A 27,290-nucleotide genomic window follows, 5' to 3' on the forward strand; every position below is an offset into this window, starting at 1 on the left:
GAATATTAATTTTCAAGGAAAATCTATTATATTATATGGTATACATGCATCTAATGTTTTTCCACTGCTTTCGCATACTCAAGCTAAACGTACATTACGCAAGAGTAGTAAATCTTATCTCATTTGGGTGAATGAATTGCAAGTCAAAGAAAGTCATATGCACCCTAGGCATAAAGAATTTCTTGCATATTTTAAGGACTGTTTTGCAGAAGACCTTCCACTTGGTTTACCTCCTTCACGTCTAGAAGACCATACGATAGATTTAATCCCTGGCACACAACCACCTTGCAAAGCACCATATAGACATAACCAGATAGAGCAAAAAGAAATCCAGAGTCAAGTTGAGGAATTACTAAATAGAGGATTGATTCGACCTAGCAGTTCTCCATTCGATGCACATGTTCTGTTAGTCAAGAAAAAGAATAATACCTATCGTATGTGCATTGACTATCGAGTTTTAAATAAGATCACTGTAAAGAATAGGTATCCTATTCCTAGAGTTGATGACCTTATGGATAAATTGCAAGGATCTGCTATATTTAGTAAAATCGACCTTAAGTCTGGTTATCATCAGGTGAGACTAGATAAGTCTGACATATTCAAGACTACATTTAGAACACAGTTTGGTCATTACGAATTTTTAGTCATGCCATTTGGATTGACTTATGCACCTGCTACGTTTAGTAGAATGATGAACCGTATATTTCTGAAATATCAATATTGTGTAATTGTCTTCTTTGATGATATTTTGGTGTTTAGTCAAAATGAGAAAGAACATTATGAGCATTTGTCATTGGTTTTTCAGTTATTGAAAGAAAATCAACTATATGCAAATCCTAAAAAGAGTGAATTCTTTAAAACAGAAATTGAGTATTTAGGTCATATTGTATCATCTGATGGAATTAAAGTTTATCCTAAGAAAATTGATGCAATATTAAATTGGCATGTACCTAAAAACATGCATGAGTTACGCTCATTCCTTGGTCTTGCTAGTTTCTATAGGAAGTTTGTACGTAATTTTTCATTACTTGCTTTACCATTAACCAAACTTCTGAAGAAAGGAATTGTTTATCAATGGTCCGAAAATCAACAGAAATCCTTTGACTTACTGAAACATGCATTAATCCATGCCCCTGTTCTACAGTTGCCTGACTTTAATAGACCATTCTTTCTAGTAGTGATGCTAGTGGATCAGGAATAGGAGCTGTACTTATGCAAGACAATCATCCTATAGCCTATTCTAGTTGTAAGTTGAAACCCTCTGAGCTGAAATATTCAACATATGACAAAGAACTATTAGCAGTTGTACAAGCATTAAGACAGTGGAAACACTACTTAATGGGTTCAGAATTTATGATTAAGACCGATCAGCAAAGTATTAGACATTTACTTAGCCAACCTCAAATCTCTGACTGTCATATCAAATGGGCTTCCTTTATTCAAAGTTTTCATCCTATCATTCAATACCAACCTGGAAAAGAAAATGTAGTGGCTGATGCATTGAGTAGAAGACCTGCCATTCATAATATTTTTGTCATATCTTTTGATTCTTTGATTGCTATGAAAAATACATATCATCAGGATATTACTTTTCATATTGATTGGAATAAATTAGTTCAAAATAATTTCATTCCTGTTGATTCATTGTCATATAATTATGGATTTATGTTTTATGAAAAGAGATTGTGTGTTAAAATTTCATTCCAATCTTTTGTTTTGAATGAAATTCATTGTCCCCCATACCAAGGTCATAGAGGTATCATATCTACCTTACATATATTAACTGAAGATTTTTATTGGCCGCATATGGATGCTGATGTATCTAACTTTGTTTCTGAATGTTTGATTTGTCAAAGAGTTAAGAGATATCATGGAAAACAGTATGGATTACTTATGCCTTTGTCTATTCCATCTAAACCTTGGGAACAAATATCTATGGATTTCATTACTGGTTTACCTAATACTAAATCTAACCATGATATGATTTGGACAGTTGTAGATAGATTTAGTAAACAAGCATATTTCATTCCATGTAAGAAAACTTTAACAGCATCACAAGCAACACAGTTATTTTTGAAAACTGTTTTTACTAACCATGGATTGCCAAAAGTTATTATTTCAGATCGTGATTCTAGATTTTGTAACAACTTTTGGATTACTCTGTTTGCTAACCTAGGCAGAAAGATTGATTTCTCATCTGCACTTCATCCAGAAACTAATGGACAAACAGAAGCCACTAACAGCACAATTCTAGATCTTTTACATGCATATACTATTTCTAAACCACAAACATGGGACACACATTTGCATTTATTACAGTTTGCATATAACAATACACCACACACATCTACAAAGAAAGCACCGTTTGAAGTGATTTATGGATATAGATTATCTACACATGTTGCATCTTTGTCAAATAGAATTCAAAGTGCTGATGATATTGCTAGTATGCATAATAGTATTTTTGATGAGGTTAAAGATATAATTGCTAAAGCCCAGCAATCATATACCAAACAAGCCAACAAGAAAAGACAAGCAATGAATTTCAAAGTTGATGATTATGTTTGGCTGAGAATAGAAAAACGTAGACTGCAAAGTGTAGATAGACACCCAGTTGTCAAATTAGCCCCCAGATTCTATGGACCATTTAGGATTATTCATAAAATTAATGACAATGCATTCAAGTTAGAATTACCACCTCATTGGAAAATTCACAACACATTTCACATTAGCTTACTGAGACCATTTAGAGGCCAATTACCTGTACACCCTGTTTATGAAAACCCACCTTTATTAGAGGAAGAGACTGAAATACTTGAACCAGAAGCTATCATAGACACTGATTTTATGACCACTAGAACTGGCCGAAGGTATTCTAGATATTTAGTTAAATTTAAGAACCATCCTGTAGAGGAAGCACAATGGATGCACGCTAGAGACTTAAATGCTTTCCCCACTCTACTAGCTCCACATTGAGCTAATAACAATTGAGGTCAATTGCTATCCCACCCCGGGGGTATGATGCCAGGAGGCATATTTCACGGTGGATTCCGTGCCACGGTGGATTCTGTGAGGTTTTACGGTGGATTCCGTAAACTTTGATGACCAAGGCTCATACACAAAGTGGATTCTTTGTGCGAGAAGTTGATGGGGACACCTGTCCTTTTCCGGCGTTTCATTAATTTAGTGTGTACATGGGTGATTCCATAGCGGGTGATTCCGCAAAATGCATATTAAATTAATAAACGTTTATAAGTTTAGAGTGTGTACTCGTAATAAAATAAGGTTAGGATTTATTTCTAGCCAGTTGATTTATTTATGTAGCTGAAGACTGCTAGGTATTCACTTTTGTCGGTTTAATTGTATTATTTTACTAACGATTGTGAATGCTTCAGTTGTGTAGAGATAGCAGCAGTGGCGGAGGAAAGCATTGGAGGATAGCGAGTATTCGATCTATGGATTATATTTTGATAGGCGCCACGCCTATATTTTGTCATGCTTATTTATTGAGGCATCGATTATTTATTATTATTCTGTATGCGCCCATGCGCACGGTTATGTTATTTCTATTTGGACATTGTATTGGGCATGCCAGACTCTATGGGCACTGTCCATTAGCTTTATTCCTATTTTTGTAAAACCAAACTCAAAAGCTAAAAGCTTGATATATTTTTGTAAATTGGGCTATTATTGAGCATGAAGATGAAATATACATAAAATACATGCTTTGTGAAGTGCTCACACAAGGCATGGGGGAGATTGCACCCAATTGGTCTCTTGCTCTTGTCGTTCATGCTTTTTACCTTGTAACTTGTGCAAAAAGTAGAGTTCATTGTTCTTCGGGACCTTCCGGGATTCACTACACGAGCATACAGCGTCCGATCTGCGCACCATGCATGCAAGGTTGTGGCTTGCTTTGTATGTGAAATACAAATATAACCATATAATGGACATATATTGATATGTATAGGTATATTCATTAGTTTACATATGTGGATGCTTACATATGTGTATAGAAATACACATAAAGTTAAATGTACTTATTTATATATACACATATACAAAGACAACATACACATATGCACACACATGCCAATTGTATGTGCATATCAATGGACAAACTCTCCATTTTTTAAACAAGTAAAAACTAGTCAACTTGGTTGTCATTGCCGGTTAAGCATGCTCATGTGGTTGGAATTATTGCAAATATTGCGAGGCTATGCCTTGCTCACTTCACATTTTTGTGAGTAAGAGGAAGCAACTGTGCAAATGCTAAAGGGCCTAATACATGTATTCCTAGTTTTACATCTACCATATAAATCCAATAGTGTGTGAAAATCTTGGGTTTATTCTTATTAAACTCCATTTTGAAACTTAGCTCAAGTATAAGGTACTATCTACTTCTTAGAACATCCAATATGCCTTTAAATCAAGTGCTTTGCTTACTTTCTTGTTAAACAACCCCAATAAAATTAATATAAGTACTTTTGTTGTAACTCTTCAAGTAGGCAAGCCCTTGTATCTTCTTTCCATATAGCTCAAGACTAAGGCCCGTTACACACCAGGTGCCTGGATGTCTAGTGTGTGCAACATGGGCCAATCATAGGCCAGGATACCGAAAAAGGGACACTTCTCCTTTATACACTCAGCGCACCCAAACAGCCCTGCCTTGGGGAGCATTCAATGCCTTCCCTGCCATGTTTTGGCCTTGAATAGGGTAGGGGATCTTCCCTGCCCTGCTCCATCCATCATCTTGCGCATCCAATTGTCATTCACAAGTGAGCCCGACACCGTTTTCCCCTCTCTTCATATGCAGGTTGATCAATCTCCTACTCCCGCTCATTGATGAATTGTTCGTACTTCTTGCCTGTTGTGTGTGACACATGCCATCATCACTATCATCAATGCTTGGTATGATCCGTTTCAGCTGCAAGGTTCTCTCTCTCTCTCTCTCTCTCTCTCTCTCTCTCTCTCTCTCTCTCTCTCTCTCTCTCTCTCCCTCCCCCTCCCCCTCCCCCTCCCCCTCCCCCTCCCCCTCTCCCCCTCTCCCTCTCCCTCTCCCTCTCCCTCTCCCTCTCCCTCTCCCTCTCCCTCTCCCTCTCGCTCTCTCTCTCTCTCTCTCTCTCTCTCTCTCTCTCTCTCTCTCTCTCTCTCTCTCTCTCTCTCTCTCTCTCTCCCTCCCCCTCCCCCTCCCCCTCCCCCTCCCCCTCTCCCTCTCCCTCTCCCTCTCCCTCTCCCTCTCCCTCTCTCCCTCTCCCTCTCCCTCTCTCTCTCTCTCTCTCTCTCTCTCTCTCTCTCTCTCTCTCTCTCTCTCTCTCTCTCTCTCTCTCTCTCTCTCTCTCTCTCTCTCTCTCTCTCTCTCTCTCGTGTATAGTCGACTCTTGCATGAGCATGGGTTATCGATTTCTCTGAAACCTTTGTCTTTACCTTTGCCATTTCTGGTGGACGAGAGCATGGGTTATTGATTCTCTGATCATCAGTACATCAACTTTGTTAGCTTTCTCTCTCTCTCTCTCTCTCTCTCTATCTCTATAGTCAACTCTTGCATGAGCATGGGTTATCGATTTCTTTGATTAGTATAGTGACTTTGTTAAAAGCTTTGTCTTTAACTTCAAGCATGGTTTCCATTTGTGGTAGATGAGAGCATGGGTTATTGAATTCTCTGATGAATACGGTGACTTTCTCCGATTAGGCATTTGTGGTGGTTGAGAGCATGAGTTATTGAATTCTCTGATTAGTATAGTGACTTTCTCTGATTAGGCATTTGTGGTGGACAAGAGCATGGGTTACTAATTTCTCTGATTAGTACATTGTGTTTTTTAAAAGCTTTGTCTTTAACTTCAATGATTGTTGCCATTTGTGATGGATGAGTGGTGGATGAGGTATATTTCTAGTTCGATGAGCTCTTCCCCCTTGCATGAGCTCCTTCCTTTTCCCTCGAGCAATGGTCTCCCCTATGCATGGACTCATTTGAGGATTCCATGATCATGCTAGTGATGCATAAATGCAGTTTGATTTGATTGGATATTGGTCTCCCCCCTACATGAACTGGTTGGCTTTGATTGGAGGTTGGAGATTAATCAGGGATTGGAGTTTGATCGTTCTAATCATGGATCATAGATTGGAGATTGATCATTCTAATCATTCTAATCCAAACTCTGATCATGGAACTGGTTGATTAGTCTAATCATTGATTAGGGATTAGAGATTGATCATCATTCTAATCATTGATCAAAGATTGGAGATTGATCATTCTATTTGGGACTAGTTGGGTGCAACAACAATTCAGACAATTTTTTTTTGCCAAATCAAGTCATATTAATGGGTGGCCCTCATGCAATGCTGACATACGATTATGCATGCATCATTTCCCTTTCTCTTGGTCTCCTTGAATTGCAATTCATATCATAATTTGAATGGTAATGTTGATCACATGTTTTTTGATGATATCACGAGGAATATAGGGCCATTGCTATCATCATGCCAAAAGGATGGTCACACGAAAGGAAGGAATATCAATTAGTAGGTGCTCTCTCTCTCTCTCTCTCTCTCTCTCTCTCTCTCTCTCTCTCTCTCTCTCTCTCTCTCTCTCTCTCTCTCTCTCTGACAGTGAGAGCTACTGTACCAGCCTCCAGCCAGACCTCCGGGCTCACACTACAGCAGGCTGAGGACTAGCGTACCCGACGCCGCACGAGGATCCGTGGGTTTCGGAACCCACAGCCACACCGACAGGAGATCCGGAGGATTCTTAATCTACATCGACAGCAGACTGAGATCCGACGACACTCGACACATTGGATCTCAGATCTCCAGTTTGCTCTTTCTCCACCGCCGATGTACCACATCCTGCATCCAGGAGGGATCATCTACTATTAGCGACTTCGACGAGTGCTACTACATCCCAAGATAGTATATCTCCCTGCATCTGTTACATATACACATCGCACCACTTTATCACAGCCGACAGTTGTTCCCCTATCACAATCGACATTTGTTCCCCTTTTGTAGCCATTATCTGGAGTACCTGAGCTACATACGCACATACACATACATGACACTTATCACACTCATAGCACCGTATTTTCAGTTTCCAGTTTTTAGCTTTTCATTCATCACTTTTATTTTAGATAGCTGGACCTCATCAGTTGTATCACAGTTTGTCTCATAGGCCAGTTTTAGTCTTTAGAAGATGTTAATATAACTTTCTTTCTTTCTCTCTCTCTCTCTCTCTCTCTCTCTCTCTCTCTCTCTCTCTCTCTCTCTCTCTCTCTCTCTCTCTCTCTCTCTCTCTCTCTCTCTCTCTCTCTCTCTCTCTCTCTCTCTCTCTCTATAGGTATATCTACAAGACTTGCGTTATGTTTTAAATTACTACATGCTTTATGGTTCATGCTTTGTGTTTAGTGCTTTGAGTAAGCTTTATGTCAGATTCAAGAAATGATTCAATAAGAAATTTTTTGGGTCTCATGCATGTGATTATAAGCCATTGTGTATGCATTGCATCATCATGATATCTATCATGTATGGATGCAAAAAACTTTTATATTCTCGGCTCTTTTACATGAAAGTTCATAGGTCATAAGAATTGTGTATTTGCAATTATGTTTTGCCTATGAAAGTTTATGGTCTTCTATGGTTTGGGTTTGTGTATGATTTATGCATTTTGCATTGTCGTTATTTCCAGTCATTGCAATGTGCCCTTTTTTGGTATCCAGGCCTGTGATTCGCCCGTGTTGCACACACTGGTCATCTAGGGCCTGGTGTGTAACATGCCTAAGAATCATCTATCCATGTAAACTCATCATCATAAGTTCGTAATTCGTTCATGGTCTTGTATGATATGGGGTTGAAATCATTTGTGCATTGCATGATCATTCCGAGTATCATGTATTGATGCAAGATCATCATCATAAGTTCATAAATAATTTACGATCTTCTATGATATATGCTTCTATGATGTATTCATGCAAAATCATCATTATAAGTATCATGTATTCATGCAAAATCATCATCACAAGTTCTTAAGTCATTATGGTCTTACAAGGTTTGGCATGGTAATATTAGTCACGTAAAGAATAATAAAATTGTGCATAGAATGTAAAGAACAATAATGGATCAATTATGTAAAGAACAATAAACTTGACTATCCATTCACATATTTTAAATAATGGATCAATTTTCATGCGTAAGGTGGAGCTCGATGGATTCTCAAGAGAGCACTCCCATGGAGGAGTTTCAATAGTTCATGTCTCAAATGAGCCAAGATGCAATGTGCAGTAATGACTTTACGTACTTTTCGAGCCAAAGTGTGGGTGTTCCAAGCCACATTCCAAGCCATAGTGTGATTGGTGGTATTCCCATAAATGTGTTTCCAAATCGCCCTCCTTCAATCCTTGTCCGCCTCAATTCGCACCATTCCAATGACCAAGACAATTAGGTATAGATGGATCCACAATAATACACAATAATGTAATTCTTCATCCAATTCCACATAGTCCTCAACATGGCCCCTCGGCATCACCACAACAAGAACCGCAAGCAATAAGTTCCTGTGATGCAATCTAGGACACATGTGATGAGGTTGACAAGGTTCAGACCCAAGTACCAATGGTGCCACATTTTGAGAATGCCAAAAAGTAGTGTCCACGATGAACTTCATCGAAGTTTGACGCACCAAAACCTCCTAAACCAAAGAGGGCGTGGAAAGGAAAGAATCAAGATGATGCACCCAAGACACAAGATCATTCAACAAGCACAAACAAACTGTTTGCTTAGTGGAAGGATGCATGGACAGTACAGCTCATTCACATTCGAGGATCTATGAGTGCAGAGTTCTCAAAGCCACCGAAGCAAGGAGTGGATATATGGTCCAAGGTAGCTACACAGCTAGCATTGCTATTTTTGAAGTTTGACAAAGATGGTGAGAGGCATGCAGAAAATGTTGGGGATGCGTCTATGAGTCATATAGAAAGGATAAGGTCCACAATGCCATATTAAGCAATGATCACAAGATCACTTGTAAATGGTATGATCTTGTGGATGAATATATGTGAAATCGAGCCAATGTTGTCAGCGATGCACATGCCTCATCTGTTAGTGGGTTGTCCTCCTAGAAGACAACACTACATCAGTCTCCAATGACCCAGGTGAGCACACCTAGGAAGACATTGGCTCCAATGAGCCTTCGAAGATTGGGCAAGATCAAACAACTAGCGAAGGAGCACGCAATAAGAAGGATAGAAAGATAGAGGAGTCTCTCAGTGACATGGCTAGTACCTCCCGATCAATGTTAGCCATCCAAAAAGTAAACTTAGAGGAAAAGGAAACATTTGAAGAGCGCAAGCTCATTATCATGGATAAATTTGCCTCTTTAGTATTTGGTCTATTAGATGCAATCAAAAGTCTTAAAAAGGAATGATGGTTTCAACAGTAGATGAATTTGGAACTTTTAAAAAAATATTTTTAACTGTACTTATGCATCTCTCTTCAATTGTCTCGTAAAGTTTCGTCAAATCTTTTGACAAGCGAATGAATGATGAAAGTCTTCTGTTAATGTGTGTCGTCGTTGTTGTAGTTACTATCATAGCAATGTTCCAGCTATTGCTAAGCAATTTGGATGATGGGAACGATGACAATATGCAATTGCATACTTTGATGGAGTGCATGGCTCGAGGTTACGTTGCATGTCTAGCTAGAATAGGTCAACAAAGGCATGATCTATGGTCATGTTGGGCTTATCCAAGACCACAAACTCTTTATGGAGCAAGGGCTTCTGGGGAGTTATTCAAATCGCATGTTCAAAAGTAGGTTACAAGTTAGCAGGAGTACATTTGGATATCTCATCGCGAAGTTAGTACCACAAATGCAACGCAAGAACACGAACTATAGAAGAGCAATACCTATTGAGAAGCGGGTTTGTGTGGTCCTGCATCACTTGGTGAGTGGCTCAAATTTGGAACTTATAGCTGATTTGTACGGAGTCTTGATTTCGTTTACACAGTTGGTTGTTTTGGACTTTTGAGATGCACTGGCCACATTTGGATTGCATGGTATGTACATAAAGTGGCCAACATCACAACAAATGCAAAAATATGCATATGAATTTTAGGCCCTTCAAGGTATATTGTATGTTGTTGGTATAGTAGATGGTAGTCATATGCCCATCATTGCCCCAAGAGAGAACCACGAAGATTATTTTAATAGGAAGGGCTTCCACTCATTTATTCTACAGATCAGTGTGGCAACCAATTGTGTTGTTTGGGACTATGACGTTGGTTGGGTAGGTTCTATGCACGATTGGAATGTTTTTCAACGTTTAGATCTAAGAAAACAATGAACAAACAAAGCTTTGGGAGAATATTGTCTACTAGGTGATTTGTGCTTATCCTTCATGCTTTTGGATGCTTCCTCCTTTCAAGGGTAGTAAGGATGGACTATCTTCGAAACGTTATTATTGGAATTACATACAATCAAGTACTTATATGCAAGTTGAAAGAGCATTCGGCATCCTTAAAGTGCGATTTCGTATATTGTTGAAGAGATGTGACATGCTTTTACAAAATGTCACGAAGATGGTGGCAGCATGCCTTGTTTTACATAATATATGCATTGTGTGTGGAGATAGTTTTGATGATGCATGGATACATGAAGTGACATCGAAACTTGAGAGGGAAAGTAATGCAGCTCGTCAAGACATGGACCATCAAAATAGTTTGAGGAATGGATTAGCAGAGGTTGCTACACTAACAAACACAGGTACCACACAAGCAATACAAAGAGCTCAATTAGCGGACCCAACACCGGGGCAAGCATGCCTTATTCTACATGATATATGCATTGTGTATGGAGATAGTTTTGATGATGCATGGATACATGAAGTGACATTGGAACTTGAGAGGGAAAGTAATGCACCTCGTCAAGACATGGACCAACAAAATAGTTTGAGGAATGGATTAGCAGAGGTTGCTACACTAACAAACACAGGTACCACACAAGCAATACAAAGAGCTCAATTAATGGACCCAACATCGGGGCAAGCCATCTTGGGGGAGCATCTTGAAGAGACAACGTTGTTCGAGCCATGTTTTGAGAGAGGGAGAACGCAAATGTGAGAACAGTCTTTGGTGATTCCGACTCTACAGAGGAGATCAACGATGAAGACAACAGTGAGTAAAGTTCTGTTGCATCTGCATTGCAAGTGGAAAGGTAGAAGGAGGGCTAGTGTGCTAATAAATTTTCCCTCTTTCCACCTTTCCATAGAGAGCTTGGTAGAGCCATGCCTCAACAACATGGTGAAGGGGTTCAACTCCCTTGCTCTCTTTTTCAAAACTAATTTTATTAGTCGTTTTAAAGTGTTTAATCATGTATTCAAATAATAATTATTATGTGAATAATGATCAACATTCATAGCGTCCCTTCATTCACATGCGATTCAAAAAGTATTTGGTGCGTAGGTGGTGGCCGATGTGTAAATGATTGCGAACGGAAGGACACTTATTGACAACGAAAAGCTTCTACTGCCCAATGTGTAAGCATGTGGTGGACAAGTGATCACCGTCCAAGTCAACTTTTCCTATGCCCACAACTGTGTGCAGATTGGGCGAGCAATGGCAGCGTGTAACGAGCTTAATACTAGGCCCGTGTCCGTGTAGCTCACGACTTGCCCCCTCATATTTTAGTTGTAGTTGAATAAGGTTGGCTGCTGGACCGGCTACTAGTGCATGCCTCACTTGTCTACACTGCCACTCTTCGTCACATTGAATCAAATTACCTGACGCCTCGGATGCTGCGACTAATAGAAGTATCCGCCAGTCCTCTCACCGTGGAAGAGAGGGAGAGGGCAGCAGCCGAACAGTCACAAGCACGTACATCAGATGGATCTCCGACTGCAGCTTCTCCTTTCCAGAGTTTGTCTGCAGGTGAATCCTCTTCGTTGGTTGAACTTGCAGTTGCACTCTAAGCTGTCTTTGTGTGTGAACCAAGTTCCAAATGTTTGTAACCGCAAAAATGGATCTTGGGTTTACATTTAGCTCATTAATATGAAAATCATCCATTCCTGTCCAGGTGGATTGAGTTCGAGTGCCGGTTGTACAACAACTCAAAAGGTGCCCATTTAAGTAAAAGAATTATCTCCTCATGCCGAGGGACACGATAATCAAGGACTTGCCACTGGTTTATTAGCAGAAAATTCCTAATTTGGAACATGGATGACTTTGGGGCTAGTATAACCAATTGACAAAGTGTTTCTGACTCAAATTGTTGAAAAATGCCATACAAGGATGACGTGTTTACATGATTGAGGGACACAACTCAAGGTGCATCAACATACAAAAACTAGGGTGCCTTGGACAAGAGTGGGTGTAATGGAGCTAGACACTATATATCAACACTCCTTCTTAGTGATATTTGAACAAACGGAGATGAGAACTCAATTGAATGTAAGAAGACTACAAAATTGGTGAGGCAAGAGGCACACCCTCTCGGACTACTAATTGTAGAGAGTAGCAGCTAGCTGATTAAGTTTGCTTTGTGGTGAAGCCTTCAATCCCATGCAAATGGTTAAAAATATACTCCAAAAGAATTGTGTAGTGATGAAACTGCTCATGAATCAAATGATAACGAGATATAATATGCTTGTTCCTTGAATGTGTGCTAGTAGTTCACTTGCCCTAGTGCCCGTTTGCAATCATGACCATCAAGATGCAAATGGATGATGATACAAAGGTATGAATGACCAAGATCCTATAAGCACCAAGAGAAGAATATTGCCTCTTCTCACTACCAAACAATACAAGGAGAAGTAAGCACCCCCTCTCTCCCCAAGATAATAGTGTCAATGTCAAGGGGGAATGGAGAAGCACCCAAAGAAGAAGAGTGAGATGCAAGTCCAATTGAAAATGTGTGAAATGAATGGCCTCCAAGGTCGTTTGAAGGAAGGCAAGAACATGGCCTCAAGAGAAGAAGGCTCCATGCTGGTCTAGAGTGTGAAGCCTCGGTGAAGAAAGGCAACCAAGTTAAGGAGTGCCAAATGATCCAAGTTTTTACTCCAGTCAACCAATAGCTCCTATAGGGCATAGTACCAATCTAAAAAGGCAAATTAGGAGCAAAAAACAGCATATGAGTTTGTAAAACACGTATATCTCAACTTCAATAAAAAGTGCTTTTGAGTGTGGTGTGTTGGGTTTTGGGATGTGCCCACTACCAAAAGATAGGTACACTAAATGGAGGAATACGCAATGAAAGAGAGAAGATAGGCTAGGGCGTGCCTTGTTGATATGTAGGTGGGAAGGGTGATAGAACTGTGGTCAGTGTCACTGACATCTAAATTGGAGCAAGGCTCCACTTTCCATTGGATCAAAGGGTCTCTAGGGAAAGTGGGCAAGATTGCTTTTGGATGCACACTTGATGGAGAGGGTAACTCAGAAAGAGAAGAGGACACATCAAGATTCAAGTCTATCCTCAAGGGAGATAATGAGTACTTGAGGACTGAAGTCCATAGTAGGGCTATTGGTAGACCAATTAGAGAACCCCTTGGATATAACGATGCAAACACCTTCCACTCTTGCAGAAGTTGGAGTATGCCTCACTCTTGTTGTTCAAGAAGTATGGCTACACGTATTTATCGAAATCATCAACAATCAACATTAAATATTTGGCCTTCCTAAGGGAGGCTGTGCCCTAAGGCGAAACTCAGGCATCCATAATGGTCATGCCAAACCGACCCAAGCTCATGGAAAGTCCGCGCAACAAGGGTAATGAGCTTATAATTCCACTTTCCTGAGTGCCTTCCCAAATATTCTTAATGGTCATAGCATCTTGGGTAAAGACCATGCGAGTATCTAGTTGTGTCAAATCATGGATAGAAAGAAGGTTAAAAGCCAAATCTGGTATGTAAAGAACTTTGGTTGCTTAAGTGTGGCTATCTGGCAAGGGGAATAGTCTCCACTCCATGAATGGGCATGGTGTCAGAGTGTAGCGATGCGGAAGCGTAGGACAAAGACTGAGAGAGAGTGAACACAGAGAGAAGAGAGAGAGAGAAAAGGAGACAATGTAACACAGAAAATCTGCAGTGTAGTATGTTGTATAGGAATGCAAAAATATACATGGGTACAGAGAAAATATCTGTGTGTGTCTCCACCTTGAGGACCTCAATCTCCGTTGGCCCGGCCCGAGTGCTATCTATCTCTGTAGTTTGTCTCTGTTAGATCTCAAGATCAGAATATATATAAGTGCTGGACCAGTCTGTTATAAATAGCAGAAAATATCACAAAAAATAGGTAGAAAACAGGTCGGCTGCAATTAATGCAGCCGACTATTCAAAAACCTGTCCGACTGCTGCTGTGCCATGTGGTACGTGTCCGATTGTGCTGACGTGGCACATGCGCCTGCTAACGTAGCTCTTGCATTGTCCGTAGTGCTGATGTGGCCAGGGAATGACTCTCTAACACCCCCTCTTAGATCTTAGACAGGGCAGAAGATTGAGGGATCTAGCATGTTGTCGAAGAAGAGCTTGGGAAAGTGCCCTCGTGAATAAATTTGTAAGATTATCCTTTGTCTTACAGTACGTCACATCAATGGTGCCATCTAGAAGCTTCTCCTCAATGAAGTGATATTGGATCTCAATGTGCTTCGTCTTGGCATGGAATATGGTTTTTCAGACCAAGGCAATGCAACTCTCATTGTCGCACCGCAGAAGAGTAGGATGAGTCTAGGGGCAACCAAGCTTTTCTAACAATCTCCGAAGCCACACAACCTCACATGTGATGGAAGACGCGGCTCGATACTCCGCCTCAGTAGAAGAAAGGGCTACTGTGGGTTGCTTCTTGCTACTCTAAGAGATAACACCTGTACCTAAGGTAAAACAGTAACCTGTAGTAGACCGCCGGTGGTCCACATTGCCAGCCCAATTCCAGTTGCTCCACCCTGCAAGAACAAGATCGGAAGCATTTGTACCAGTTGGATAAGAAATCCCCAAGTCAGAGGTCCCTCTGAAGACTTGTTGGGGTTCACTCATGAACGCCACCAAAAGACCCACAGCAAAGAAAGATCAACACGAGTGTTGAGTAGCCAAATCAAGGATCCAATCAAATGATGGTAGTAGAAAGCATCCGTCATGGGAGAAGCGGAGTGTGAAGTGGCTTTCCAGTTCGGATCCATAGGAGTAGGAATGGGCCGATAAGTCTCCATCTCAAAAGTCACCAAGAGCTCTTGAATGTATCTCTACTGAGAGATGAGAATCCCCCTCTGAGACTGATAAATCTCGTGACCCAAGAAGAAATGAAGAAGCCCCAAATCTGTCATCTCGAACATCTGATGTAAAGCTGTCTCGGTCTCTTGGACTGTTTGTGCATGATCCCCTGTCATAATCAAATCATCAATATATAACACAAACAACACACAACCAGCTGCGGAAGTGTGCACATAAAGCTGCGGATCAGTCTTGGAGCGCCGATATCCCAACTTTGACAAAAAAAACGAGTTAATCTTCTCATTCCATGCACACAGAGCATGCTTGAGGCCATACAAGGCCTTCTTCAACATGTAAACTTTCCCATCTGAGGATCCAAAACCAGGAGGCTGCTCTACATAGATCTCCTCCCACAAGTCGCCATTGAGAAAGGCCGACTTCACATCTAACTAATAGACAAGCCATCTTCTATGGCCAGCCAAGGTAAGAATGGCTCGAATAGTTGCCATATGAGCAGTGGGGGCAAAAGTATCATGGAAGTCAATGCCGGAGCACTGAACAAAACCCTTAGTAACAAGGCAAGCCTTGTGCTTGTCCAAAAAACCATCGCTAAGGTACTTAGTCTTGAAGACCCACTTGACACCAATTATCTTCTTGTGAGAGGAATGAGGCACAAGAGACTAAGTGCCATTCCTCTCAGTAGCCTCCAACTTGGCTTTCATAGCCTTCCGCCAATGGTCAGATTGTAAAGCCTTCTTCACTGAAGTGGGCTCTCGATCTTGCATGACACGGGTCATCAAACAATAGTTAGAGCAAACAAGCTCCGTAGAATGTGCATGGTTTCTCCGTAACCTCCGCGGTCCATCATGCGGTTCCACTCCTCAGGGACCCCCTCGATCCCTGAATCTCAAAGTGTGTCATGGGCCCAACGAGGAGGAAGCCGGTGTCATGCCGCTACGCACACATTGTGTAAAAAAATCTAGAGTGTGGCTTTCTTATTGATTTAGAGAGTCAATGCCATTTTAGACATTAGTGTTAGTGTCCATGGTTCAAAAATATTAGATTTTTAGACAAGTTTTAGCTAATTTTTGATATTTTAGATATTTATCTCTTGTAAAAATCCATAAAATTGTAGACAACTTCTAGATTAGGATAACATGTAAAAGAAAGCATGTAGCTTTCAGCCAATTTGAGAGGATTTTATGTAAAAAGAGAGATTGGCGAAATCGCGCGACGCATGATCACTGTTTTCAGGCAGTGATTGAATAACACTCCAAAGGGGGAGATGGAGTGATCTGGCAAAATTCTGGCCAAGTGTGTCGGTATTTTAACCCCCTTTCGGAGCCAATGGAAGCATCAGATAGGCGATCTGAGCAGCATAGAGGAAGGTATTATTTTATACACATTTTTGTCTATTAGAGTTATATCTTCTTATATTGCTGAAAGAAACTGACAGGCTTCATCTGTGTTAGTATTCTTCTTCATTTTCTATTTCTTTTTGGGAGTATTCTTCTACGTCTTCAATTTCTTCGAACCCTTTCTCTTCCGTCTACTCCTCTCCGTGAATCTACCTTCACCCTGCTATCTCTTACTCTCGTGGTGGATTCTCGACACTAAACGCACCGACACCGTGTTAGGGAAAGTTTATGCTATCATCAAAGGTGAATTCTGAAAGATATTTGGGCTGATTCGGGGCTGATATCTTCAGCCGTATTCAGAGAATTAGCTACAACATTGTTCTTTTAATTCATTTCTTACTCTACAGAAGACATCTTGTCAAAATATACAAGTATTATGTGCCCCTATGGCAGGGCAATGTTTGTAGATCATTCATAGATGCTTTGAGTTGAATTAAGAGGAGTTTTTTCTCTTATTTCTTGGCTGTGGTAAGTTATCCTTATCAGGAACTCAATTTGAAGCTCTCTTGAAGCAAGTCTCTTTGCCCTACAAGCCTTGTAATTGACTCATAAGCTTTTGTCTCTAAGAGTCTACATTGAATGTAATCATGCAAAGTTGATTCATGCTATGGCATCATGTATGAATGATGGGATGCAGAGTTGTTTATGATACATAACAACATATTGTACTTGATTTTATAATTGGTGATTGCTCTTACAAGAAAACAAGCTTGATTTGAGTTAGAACTTATGAGATAATACTCTCGTAATCTTTGCTAAGAACATGCAGTTGGAAGCTCTATCAACATCTTCAAGAACTTGGCTTGAAACCTTTAACCCTTCTCTTATCTCTACCATCTCCGGAGTCTAAGCTCTTGAACCCCCATACATTCTTCTCTCTCAAATCCCTGTGATTGACCGTGAAGTACCTCTTGAATCTTTAAAAATTTACTGTAATCTACTTATCTCTTGAAGACACATCTCTATCTATCTTGTCCAGTTTTTTTGCCAAACCCTTGTGGTAACCTTCAACCCTACGCGCTGCGACATTGGTAAACCCGATGTGAAGGTTGGTGTAAGAGAACTCCAAGATGGGAGATTCTTTAGGAGATACTCTACAACAATTGGTACATATACTGCAGCAGACTCAACAACAACAAATCCAAATGTCACAACAACAACAAAAACAAAGACAAGACGAAGAGAAGATTGATTCCACAGTTATCAAGGCCCTAGAGGAAGTTGGGTGGGAATTAAAACAATTTAATGGTCAAAATGTCTTGGTTTTTATTCACTTGTATGTTGAGAAAATACTCTTCTTTGGTGTACCACAACATACATGGAGTCACTATTTTGCCAGACTAGCCAAGCATGATCTTCAAGAGAGAATCCATGGTCTTTTTTAGCAAGATGCAGATTGGGCTGCATTCAAAAAAACCCTATGCGAAGAATTCTTCTTAGAAGACTCTGGCCTAATAACGAAGAAAATTATCACTGATTGGGTTGAGAAACCCAATAAAGGTTAAGTTGCAACAGCTTTATACCATGAGTTTGAAAGTAAATTTGGACAACTTGATGTTGAAGACCAACAAAGTATGGAAGGTCAGAAGATTGAATTATTCCTTAAGGCTGCAGATCCCATTCTGCAAGAGAAGCTTGCCAATCGCCTAGAAGATGCTACCTCCGAATCAGGAGTCAAGATTGCATGGACAGATGTTACTGATGCAGTTAACATGATTGCTCGAAGAGAGCGGATACGACTAAGATTGGGTTTTACGTCAACTTCAACAACTCCATTGATGGAGCTTGTTCCACCTTCAAAATCCCCTATTCCTTTGACTAATCAACCAACTCTTTTTTCTTCTGCTCCTTTTAAAAATGATGTCATGGATGAACTCATTAAAAGCATGTGTGACCTTCATTTGAATCTTACAGAAATTAGTTCCAAGGTGGAGAAGTTGGATGCCAAAGTTGAAGAATGAGGATGTTCATCAACTCAAAGACCCATGAGAGAAGACTTTAAGAGGCGTTGTATTTGGTGTGACAGCCAACGACATGACAAGAGGGAGTGTTCTGCCTTCCGTGAGGCTAAAGCACAGAAGCTTGTCTTTTGGAAAGACGGAAAAATTTATACAGCTGAAACTGGTTTTTCACTAGAGCCAAATTTTGGCAATGGTGGAATAAAGAAAAGATTAGAAGGTTTAGTTGTAAAGAATGCCTATGTAGCAATTGATATAGCTACTTATGGGTTGCAAATTGAGCCAACTAAATCAAGTTTGAAAGCATCTAAAGCTAATGTGCAATCTAAAGTATGGATGCAAGCATTAGATAAAATGGAACATGGTAAAGCAGCCAAAGAAGATTTGGCTAACACCAGTGAGTGCATTCAAGGAATAACTGGTTGGAAAGAACTGATAGATTCTTTTTTCGCCTTTTCACATTTGACTGACGTTAATTATAAAGAAGTCTTAATTGAAAAAAATAGAAGAATAGAAGATGAACCAGGGCCTTCCTGTTCTAGCCCTTCGAAACAGGTAACTAGAAGAATGCTTGAACAACCAAAGCTTGCTGAAAATATAACCCAAGATCAAGAGATGGAAGATATGCCACAAACAAAGAAGATTGAAAGAAAGAAGAAAAGCAAGCAGCCAGGCTACAAATTGCAGTCGGACATAGAATATGCAACCAATCTCAAACGAGTCCTAGAAGAATCAATTCTGGGAAACAAAATTGAATTCACCTTAGACGAAATTCTTGGAATTGCCAAACGTGAATTCTATGATGTAATTATTAATGTAATCAAAAGAAAAAGACAATATATTGGTGACGAAGCTAAAGAAACAGTGTATGTTTTTTTGCAAGTTCTTTGAGTTTTTGTGTAGGATGAAGAGAAGCTGACGTCACAAGAAATTCATCTTGAAAGAGTTAAAGAATTAATTGCAGCAATTGAAGTTGAAGATAAAGAAAGCATGAATGCAAAAATTAAAGAAATAAAAGCTGAAAATGTAATGGTTGGCTGGTCCAAACCAGTTGGACAGCCCACCTCTAAAAAAGAAGGCCATCTATAGTACATGCATGAGGAGGAAGAGGCTCTGTTCAACCCAAGCAGTCACTACTCCCGTAGGCATTGGGCAAGAGCAACAACGGAGATAGTCGTTAAAATTAGAGAAAAAGAAACACTATGGATTGTACTCTTAGACCATGGCTCGAAGATAAATGTCATGGCAAGGAGTCTCTATGAAAGTGGCGGATGGCCCATAGATAATTCAAGTTGACAAATGAGAGTTGCAAACAACTCTTCTAGAGAGTTATATGTTGCATGTCCTAATGTGCAGGTAACTATTGGAGACATAAAAGACAATTTTCACTTTTTTGTTCAAGACTCTTGTAGTTACCCTATCATTCTTGGGCAACCTTACATTTTTGAAGTCCGCTTGGAAACAAAAGCTCTTGATGATGGTTCTTCCTATGCTTGAATCCGAAGCAAGGATAATGAACGAGCTGTCCAATTTTTTACTGTGTGTATTAACCATCATCGAAACAGAGATCGATTGCGTGATTATCTTGTGCCTTCTAATGCTCGAGAATTCAAGGGTTTTTGGGCTGCACTGCTATAAAAGGAGGCTATGGCAGTGCGTCATGTAAAAAGATTGAATTTCCTTATGCTACAGAAATTGTGTCTAGCAAATCTGTATGTATGTACAGTCAATAGTATGGGCTGTTATAAGTCTCTTCGAGCCATAACTAAAGCTAAAAGAAAATATCTATGTCATGTAAAAAGGGTGCTGAAAACTTATGACATGATGGCTGAAAATGAAGATATTTCAGGTATTTTTTTTGGACTGATTACTGCTGACACATTAGCTGAAATATATGCAGCTGCTCATACAGAAAATTGGGCTGAAAATCTGTCCATAGAAGTATGTACATTGGATTTTTATCAAACAATTCAAGAATTTGTTGAGCAGGAAGACATTGGTTTATGTGTAGGTAACTATTGGAGACATAAAAGACAATTTTCACTTTTTTGTTCAAGACTCTTGTAGTTATTCTATCAGTCTTGGGCAACCTTACATTTTAGAAGCTCGCTTGGAAACAGAAGCTCTTGATAATGGTTTTTTCTATGCTCGAATCCGAAGCAAGGATAATAAACAAGCTGTCCAATTTCTTACTATATGTGTTAACCATCATCGAAACAGAGATCGACTGCGTGATTATCCTGTGCCTTCTAATGCTTGAGAATTCAAGGGTTTTCAGACTGCATTGCTATAAAAGGAGACTATGGCAGTGCATCATGTAAAAAGATTGAACCTCCTTATGCTACAGAAATTGTCTCTAGCAAATCTGTATGTATGTACAGCCAATAGTATGGGCTGTTATAAGTCTCTTCGAGCCATGACTAAAGCTAAAAGAAAATATTTGTCATGTAAAAAGGGAGCTGAAAACTTATGACATGATGGTTGAAAATGAAGATATTTCAGGCATTTTTTTTGGACTGATTACTACTGACACATTGGCTGAAATATATGCAGCTGCTCATATAGAAAATTGGGCTGAAAATCAGTCTATAGAAGTATGTACATTGGATTTTTATCAAACAATTCAAGAATTTGTTGAGCAGGAAGACATCGGTTTACTCAACAAGGCTAAAGTGTAAGCGGAGACAAAATACAAGATGGTGGATAAGAAAGTCAAGCTTGTGGAAGCAGTCCCACTGCCTCCTGAAAGTGAAGGGTTGGCTGATAGGGCAACAAATCAGCCAAGTCTTTGTAATCCTTCCAACATTGGTCACAAGTTTACATCTGAAAGTATAAAAGAGCTCAAAATAAGTGAAAATTCTTTTCTTTCACCGGTTGAAAAATATTCTTTTATGCAAATGCTAATGAAACATGGAAAAGCTTTTGCATTTCAACTAAGTGAAATAGGCTGTGTAGATCCAAATATTGTGGCTTCTATAGTCATTTTTACGGTCCCACATGTGCCTTGGAACCTCAAGCCCATTACCGTTCCAAGGGCTCATTTTTACCCAAATTATTGAAACTTCTAAATGAGAAGATCAGAATGAAGATTTTAGAACCTTCTTCAGTACCTTACTCAAATCGATGGTTTACTGTACCCAAGAAAAATGGATCTTTACGATTCATCCAAGATCTACAGCCTGTTAATTGTGTCACAATCCAATATGTTGGTTCGGGTCCAATTGTTGACGAGTTTACTGAAGCTTTTGCAGGTAGAGTAATTTATTCTATGATCGACCTATATTGAGGATATGACCAATTTTAGTTTTCATTAGAAAGCCGCTAATTTTAGTTTTCATTAGAAAGCCGAGGCATTACCATAATGAAGACACCTCTTGGATTGGTCTACATGCGCAATCTACTAGAAGGTGCAACAAACTCCATAGCCCATATGATGAATGCCATGCACAAAGTCTTAAGGGACTTTATTTCACAACTTACTCTTCCATTTCTTGATGATTATCTATCAAGGGATTTGAAGTCAATGAAAAGAACGAGGAGCTTGAGGAAGATGGCTGTAGGACATTTGTAGTTAACCATATTCATGATTGTGACAAGATTTTGACAAGGCTAGAAGAGGTACAACTTACCATTTCTGGAGCTAAGTTGATTTTTGGAGTAGAAGTCCTAGCGGTCGGATATTTGTGTGGTCCCTACGAACGTAAACCTTCATCAAACAAGATAGATGCCATCAGCAGAATGCAAGACAAATGCACAAATATTTTAGGGATGAGAAGATTTCTTAGCGCATGTGTATTCTATCTCATATGGATATCACATTTTGCTCATGTAGCCGAAAATATTTATCAATTATTAAGAAAAGGCTAAAGATTCTCTTGAGGGGAAGAGCATACTCTCACTGTACGCAAACTAAAGAAGTTAATCTGAGCCTCTACTCTCAAAAGGGCTGATTATTCAAATGGTCAACCCATCATTCTTATTGTGGATACAAGTCCCATTGGGATAGGATGGGCTGTTGTTTGGCCAAGAAGACCTTGAAGGTAATATGTATACAATTCGTTTTGGAGCAAAGGTTCTTAATGAATGTCAAAGAAGGTATGTACAAGTAAAAAGGGAATTGTGGGGAGTTGTAACAGCATTAAAGTGTGATCGTGAATACTTTATAGGTATTTCCGTAGTTGTAGAATTGATTGTCTTCCACTCTTGGGCATGATTGCTAACTGCTCTACACTTGACATTGCTATGCTAAGATGGATTGCATATATTAAATCTCTCAACCCCGAATTAAAGCATATTGCAGGAAAGGCGAATCTAGTTGTTGACATACTATCACGTGCAAGATATGACAATGAAGAAGAGCTTATGGAAGAAGATGAAGCTGAAGAATCTGTACTTCTTGAATTTCATTCCATGGCTGCTGAAAGTACATTTTCAGTTGCTGTATATACAAATCCAAAGCTGAATCTTGCAGGTGAAGCTGATCTTTTTAATGGTATAGCATTAAGTATAGTAAGAACATGAAAAGGTACTCTTGTAAATCAGCATATAGCAACAAAAATCAAAGATTTATCTATGGAAGAAGGGTGGTCAACTAGAAGCCAACATGCTCATTGCATTGCTCAAGTTTTAGTTTATTTTCTCGAAGAAGATTATGAAGAAGATTGGCTGAAGATTGGCCAATATTTGAGCACAATGAAGGAGGAGTCTTGGATTGATGAAGAGTTCAAACATATTAAGAGGAAAGCTTATGGCTTTTTTCTTAAAGAAGGGCATCTATGGAAGCACGCAAAGAAGAAGATGTGAGAGTGCGCAACGGAAGAACACGAACACAGAGGAGGAGAGAGAGACAGCAGAAAATGAAGGAAGAAAATCTGCACTGACTGTAATGAACGCTGAATCCAAACTGATCAGTCCCTGCACGCAGCCCGAAGCGTCAGTGAGGGCACCAGATCAAGCTGATGATGACAGCAGCAGCGAAGACGGAGGAAGATGACGGAGTCAGAGTGTGCACCTGCCAAAGAAGGAGGGAAGATAATAATACAACTGACTGCCAAGTGGGAAATGGCTATAAATAGCCAAAAAACCCAAAAATTGGCCGACCTGAAATTTGAGGCCATAAATATGTCCGACCAGCATTTAATGCTGATCCGACCAGCATTTAATGCTGGTAAAAATGCCAGGAATGCTCAAAAATATCCCGGAAAGGGTGGACAATGTCCGGTAGGTGAGGCAGGCTGAAGAATGCAGAAACTGCCCCAGGAAATGCACATAAAATCCCGACTAGAGTAGAAAATGCACTGACATGCAATAAACTGAGTGCTCTAGAATGAGCTACCTCCTCCGTCAAAACAAGTGATAGACAAGTCAGAGCTCCTAAAGTCCTCATCAGACTCAGAGTGAGGCTCACAGGTAGGAGATGACAAGGCATGACAAGCATGACTGCTAACACCCCCTCTCAGATCCTGGATGTGGCTGAAGGCCAAGGGAGAAACGGATCCTGGGATGGCAAGAGGAATGCCAAGGTTAATGAAGTCCGTCGATGTAGACTGTTGCTAAAGGAGCTCCTCACGATCCTGGGAATCCCTCTCTAAAACACTAGGGGCCAAGGAATCTACAGCCACATCACCGAGATCGTCCCCCTCTGAAAGGGATGGGAGGTACGAGGGAACCACCGGAGGAGAGGGTGGGGGATGGGAAGGAACCTGTGGAATAGAATGTGCACAAGCGGGAACGGGTGTAGCAATAGAATGCCTCGGAGGACCTTGCATCAAAGAAGGGGAATGGAGCCTGTAAAGCCCGCTCTCCTGCCAACCTGTAGATAAGACAGCTCCTGTAAGAGAATCCTCAATAACAACGGCATGCTCGGTGAAGATCACTCGTGTGCCAAGCCTCGTAAGACCATAAACTAAGAGGAGGGGAAGGTCCAAATCCGGAACATGTAGGGCATGTGAAAAGGAGCTCGAAGGTCGGTCGGTAAACAAAGGCAATATGCTAACACCACTAATAGGCACCGATAAAATGTCACCAACAGTGACCGAACCCTCTGATGGACAGAGATCCTGTAACAAATCACCTCGGGGAGTCATATGACTCGAAGCACCATTGTCCACTAACCAAGGCTGCGCAGAAGACACTGCACCCATGGAAGAAGGATCCTCCTCCAAAGCATGGATATGAAGGAATACTAACTCATGGGTAACAGCTGGTGTAGAGGTAGAAGAAGGCTCCGATGTAGATCCACCCTTCGCTCCCGGACGAAGGTGAGGGTACTTCTTCCAACATTTCTCCTCTGGATGTGTCCCTTTCCCACAGTGTGGGCACTTCAGTCTCTCTGAATCTGAGTCAGAGCCTGAAGAACTGTCCTTTTTAGCCTTTGACTTCTTCTTCTTCTGTCCTCCCGAACCTGCAACAAAGGCTCTAGTGGAGTCGGATCCACTAGCATTGACCTCCCTGAGTCGCTCGTCATGCTTCAAGATAAGCGGGGATAGCTCCTCCCATAGAAGCTTCTCACGGGTCCTCGATGTAAGAAGGCTTGTGTAGAAGACATCAAATCGAGGCGATGGCAGTTGAGTCAAAAGAATCATAGCCATGTCTTCAGAAGATATCGTCCGACCGAGGGATGCAAGCTCATCCCTCATATCCTGTAATCTGTTGATGTGGTCCTTCATGGAAGGACTATCATCAATAGCGAGCATCCGCAACTTCTTTTCAAGAGATATCAGGTGGGCAAACGTCTTCTGTTGATAGAGAGACGCGAGCTTTCTCCACACATCTGCTGCAGTCTTCAACCTGTGAACATGAACAAGGACAAAATCCTGCAAACTTAGAAAGAGGAAAGATCTGGCTCTAGAATTGAGCCGATCCCATAAGGTTGCATGATCCATAGATGTCCCATCTGCGGGATCCACCTTAGGCCGGGGAATAGGAACAGAAACAAGCTCCCAAAGATCGAAGGAGTCCAAGATACACTCCACCTTGCAGGACCATAGAGAAAAGTTGGAGCCATCCAACCGGTCCTCTTTGGGCAGCTGAGGAAGTACGGGTACCTGTACAGGGGGTATCAAAGGCTGCATCTTCGGCCCACTGGAAGAGGATCGCCAAGATACATGAATAGAAGGGGGATAGGAGAGAGGAATAGACTCCAGACGACGGTCCTCGTGATAGAAATCACGCCTCCGTTCAGACGAGTGTTGAGACAAAAGCTCGTCATCTGAGTTATCAAAGCCTGTAAACTGATGAGAAGACATCTTCCAATCTGCAAAACACCAAACACCAAAGAAAACTGTGCCGAAGCCGAAGTAGGACCAACAGTCTGGTCACCAACCACCAAAACACAGGCTGTGATAGCCTACAAACACCTGGAGCTGCAAAACGCAAGGGTATTTGATGAAAATCACCAGAACAGAAACCGCCAACACCAAAACGCAGCCTGGGAGTGGGTTGCCAGCAGGAGATGAGCTGCCAAGAGTGGAAACGACCACCAGATCTGCAAAACGCAGCCTGATGATGTGTCGCCCAACTGAAGGAGGGGCCGCTTGATGGTAAACGCAAGCAGGAGGGGTCATTTGATGACGTGGCAGCCTCAGGAGTAGTCGTTTGCAGCAAACGCAAGAAGAATGGCCACCTGGAGGGGCCGCTTGGGCAGTTGGAGATGAGGCGACAGCAGCAGAAGAGGGGTGAGGTATCTCTCCACAAGGTTAGGTCCTCCGTGCTCTTAGTCAAGCGATGATACCATGTGAGAGTGCGCAACGGAAGAAGAACACGAACACAGAGGAGGAGAGAGAGACAGCAGAAAATGAAGGAAGAAAATCTGCACTGACTGTAATGAATGCTGAATACAAAAGTGTGGACTGATCAGTCCCTGTACGCAGCCCGAAGCATCAGTGAGGGCACCAGATCAGGCTGATGATGACGGCAGCACCAAAGACGGAGGAAGATGACGGAGTCGGAGTGTGCACCTGCCAAAGAAGGAGGGAAGATGATAATACAACTGATTGCCAAGTGGGAAATGGCTATAAATAGCCAAAAAACCCAAAAACTGGCTGACCTGAAATTTGAGGCCATAAATATGTCCGACCAGCATTTAATGCTGATCCGACCAGCATTTAATGCTGGTAAAAATGCCAGGAATGCTCAGAAAAATCCCAAAAAGGGTGGACAATGTCCGGCAGGTGAGGCAGGCTGAAGAATGCAGAAACTGCCCCGGGAAATGCACATAAAATCCCGACTGGAGGAGAAAATGCACTGACATGTAATAAACTAAGTGCTCTAGAATGAGCTACCTCCTCCGTCAAAACAAGTGATAGACAAGCCAGAGCTCCTAAAGTCCTCATCTGACTCAGACTGAGGCTCACAGGCAGGAGATGACAAGGCATGGCAAACATGACTGCTAACAGAAGAAAGGAGCGCTTGCTCGAGTTTCAGGTAACAAAAGATTGCAACAACAGGTAATGAAGGAATTTCATAAAAGCCTGTGGGCTGGCCATAGAGGCATATGGGGAACCTTTAGTAAAGTCAAAGAAAAATATTGGTGGCAAAACATGTATCGGAACATAGCACATTTTGTTGAAACCTGTTATGTGTGTCAGATGTATTCTATGGTCAAGCATCGAGATGGGTTACAACCAACTTATCCTTTGTCTATACATTATAGATGGGCTATTGATCTTATAACTATGCCTACAGGAATGTGGAATATGTGATATTTAGTGCTTGCAAGAGAGGATCTAA

The 27,290-nt window shown here is 40.9% G+C and overlaps 1 protein-coding gene across 1 annotated transcript in view; it reads left to right on the forward strand.

Annotated features, from left to right (window-relative positions):
- The first annotated feature begins 11,553 nt into the window (after positions 1–11,553).
- Positions 11,554–27,290, forward strand: part of MIA40 (Cox19-like CHCH family protein) — a 140,721-nt gene continuing 124,984 nt past the window's right edge. Inside the window, exon 1 of the mRNA XM_087683793.1 lies at positions 11,554–11,915. Within this exon, the coding sequence (XP_087539919.1) occupies positions 11,780–11,915 (136 nt within the window). The 5' untranslated portion in view covers positions 11,554–11,779. The remainder of the gene's footprint in view (positions 11,916–27,290) is intronic.

This window comes from Lygodium microphyllum, chromosome 8, assembly GCF_053477565.2.
Source record: "Lygodium microphyllum isolate KBCC chromosome 8, Lygodium_microphyllum_v1.1.10, whole genome shotgun sequence".
Taxonomy (NCBI): Eukaryota; Viridiplantae; Streptophyta; class Polypodiopsida; order Schizaeales; family Lygodiaceae; genus Lygodium; species Lygodium microphyllum.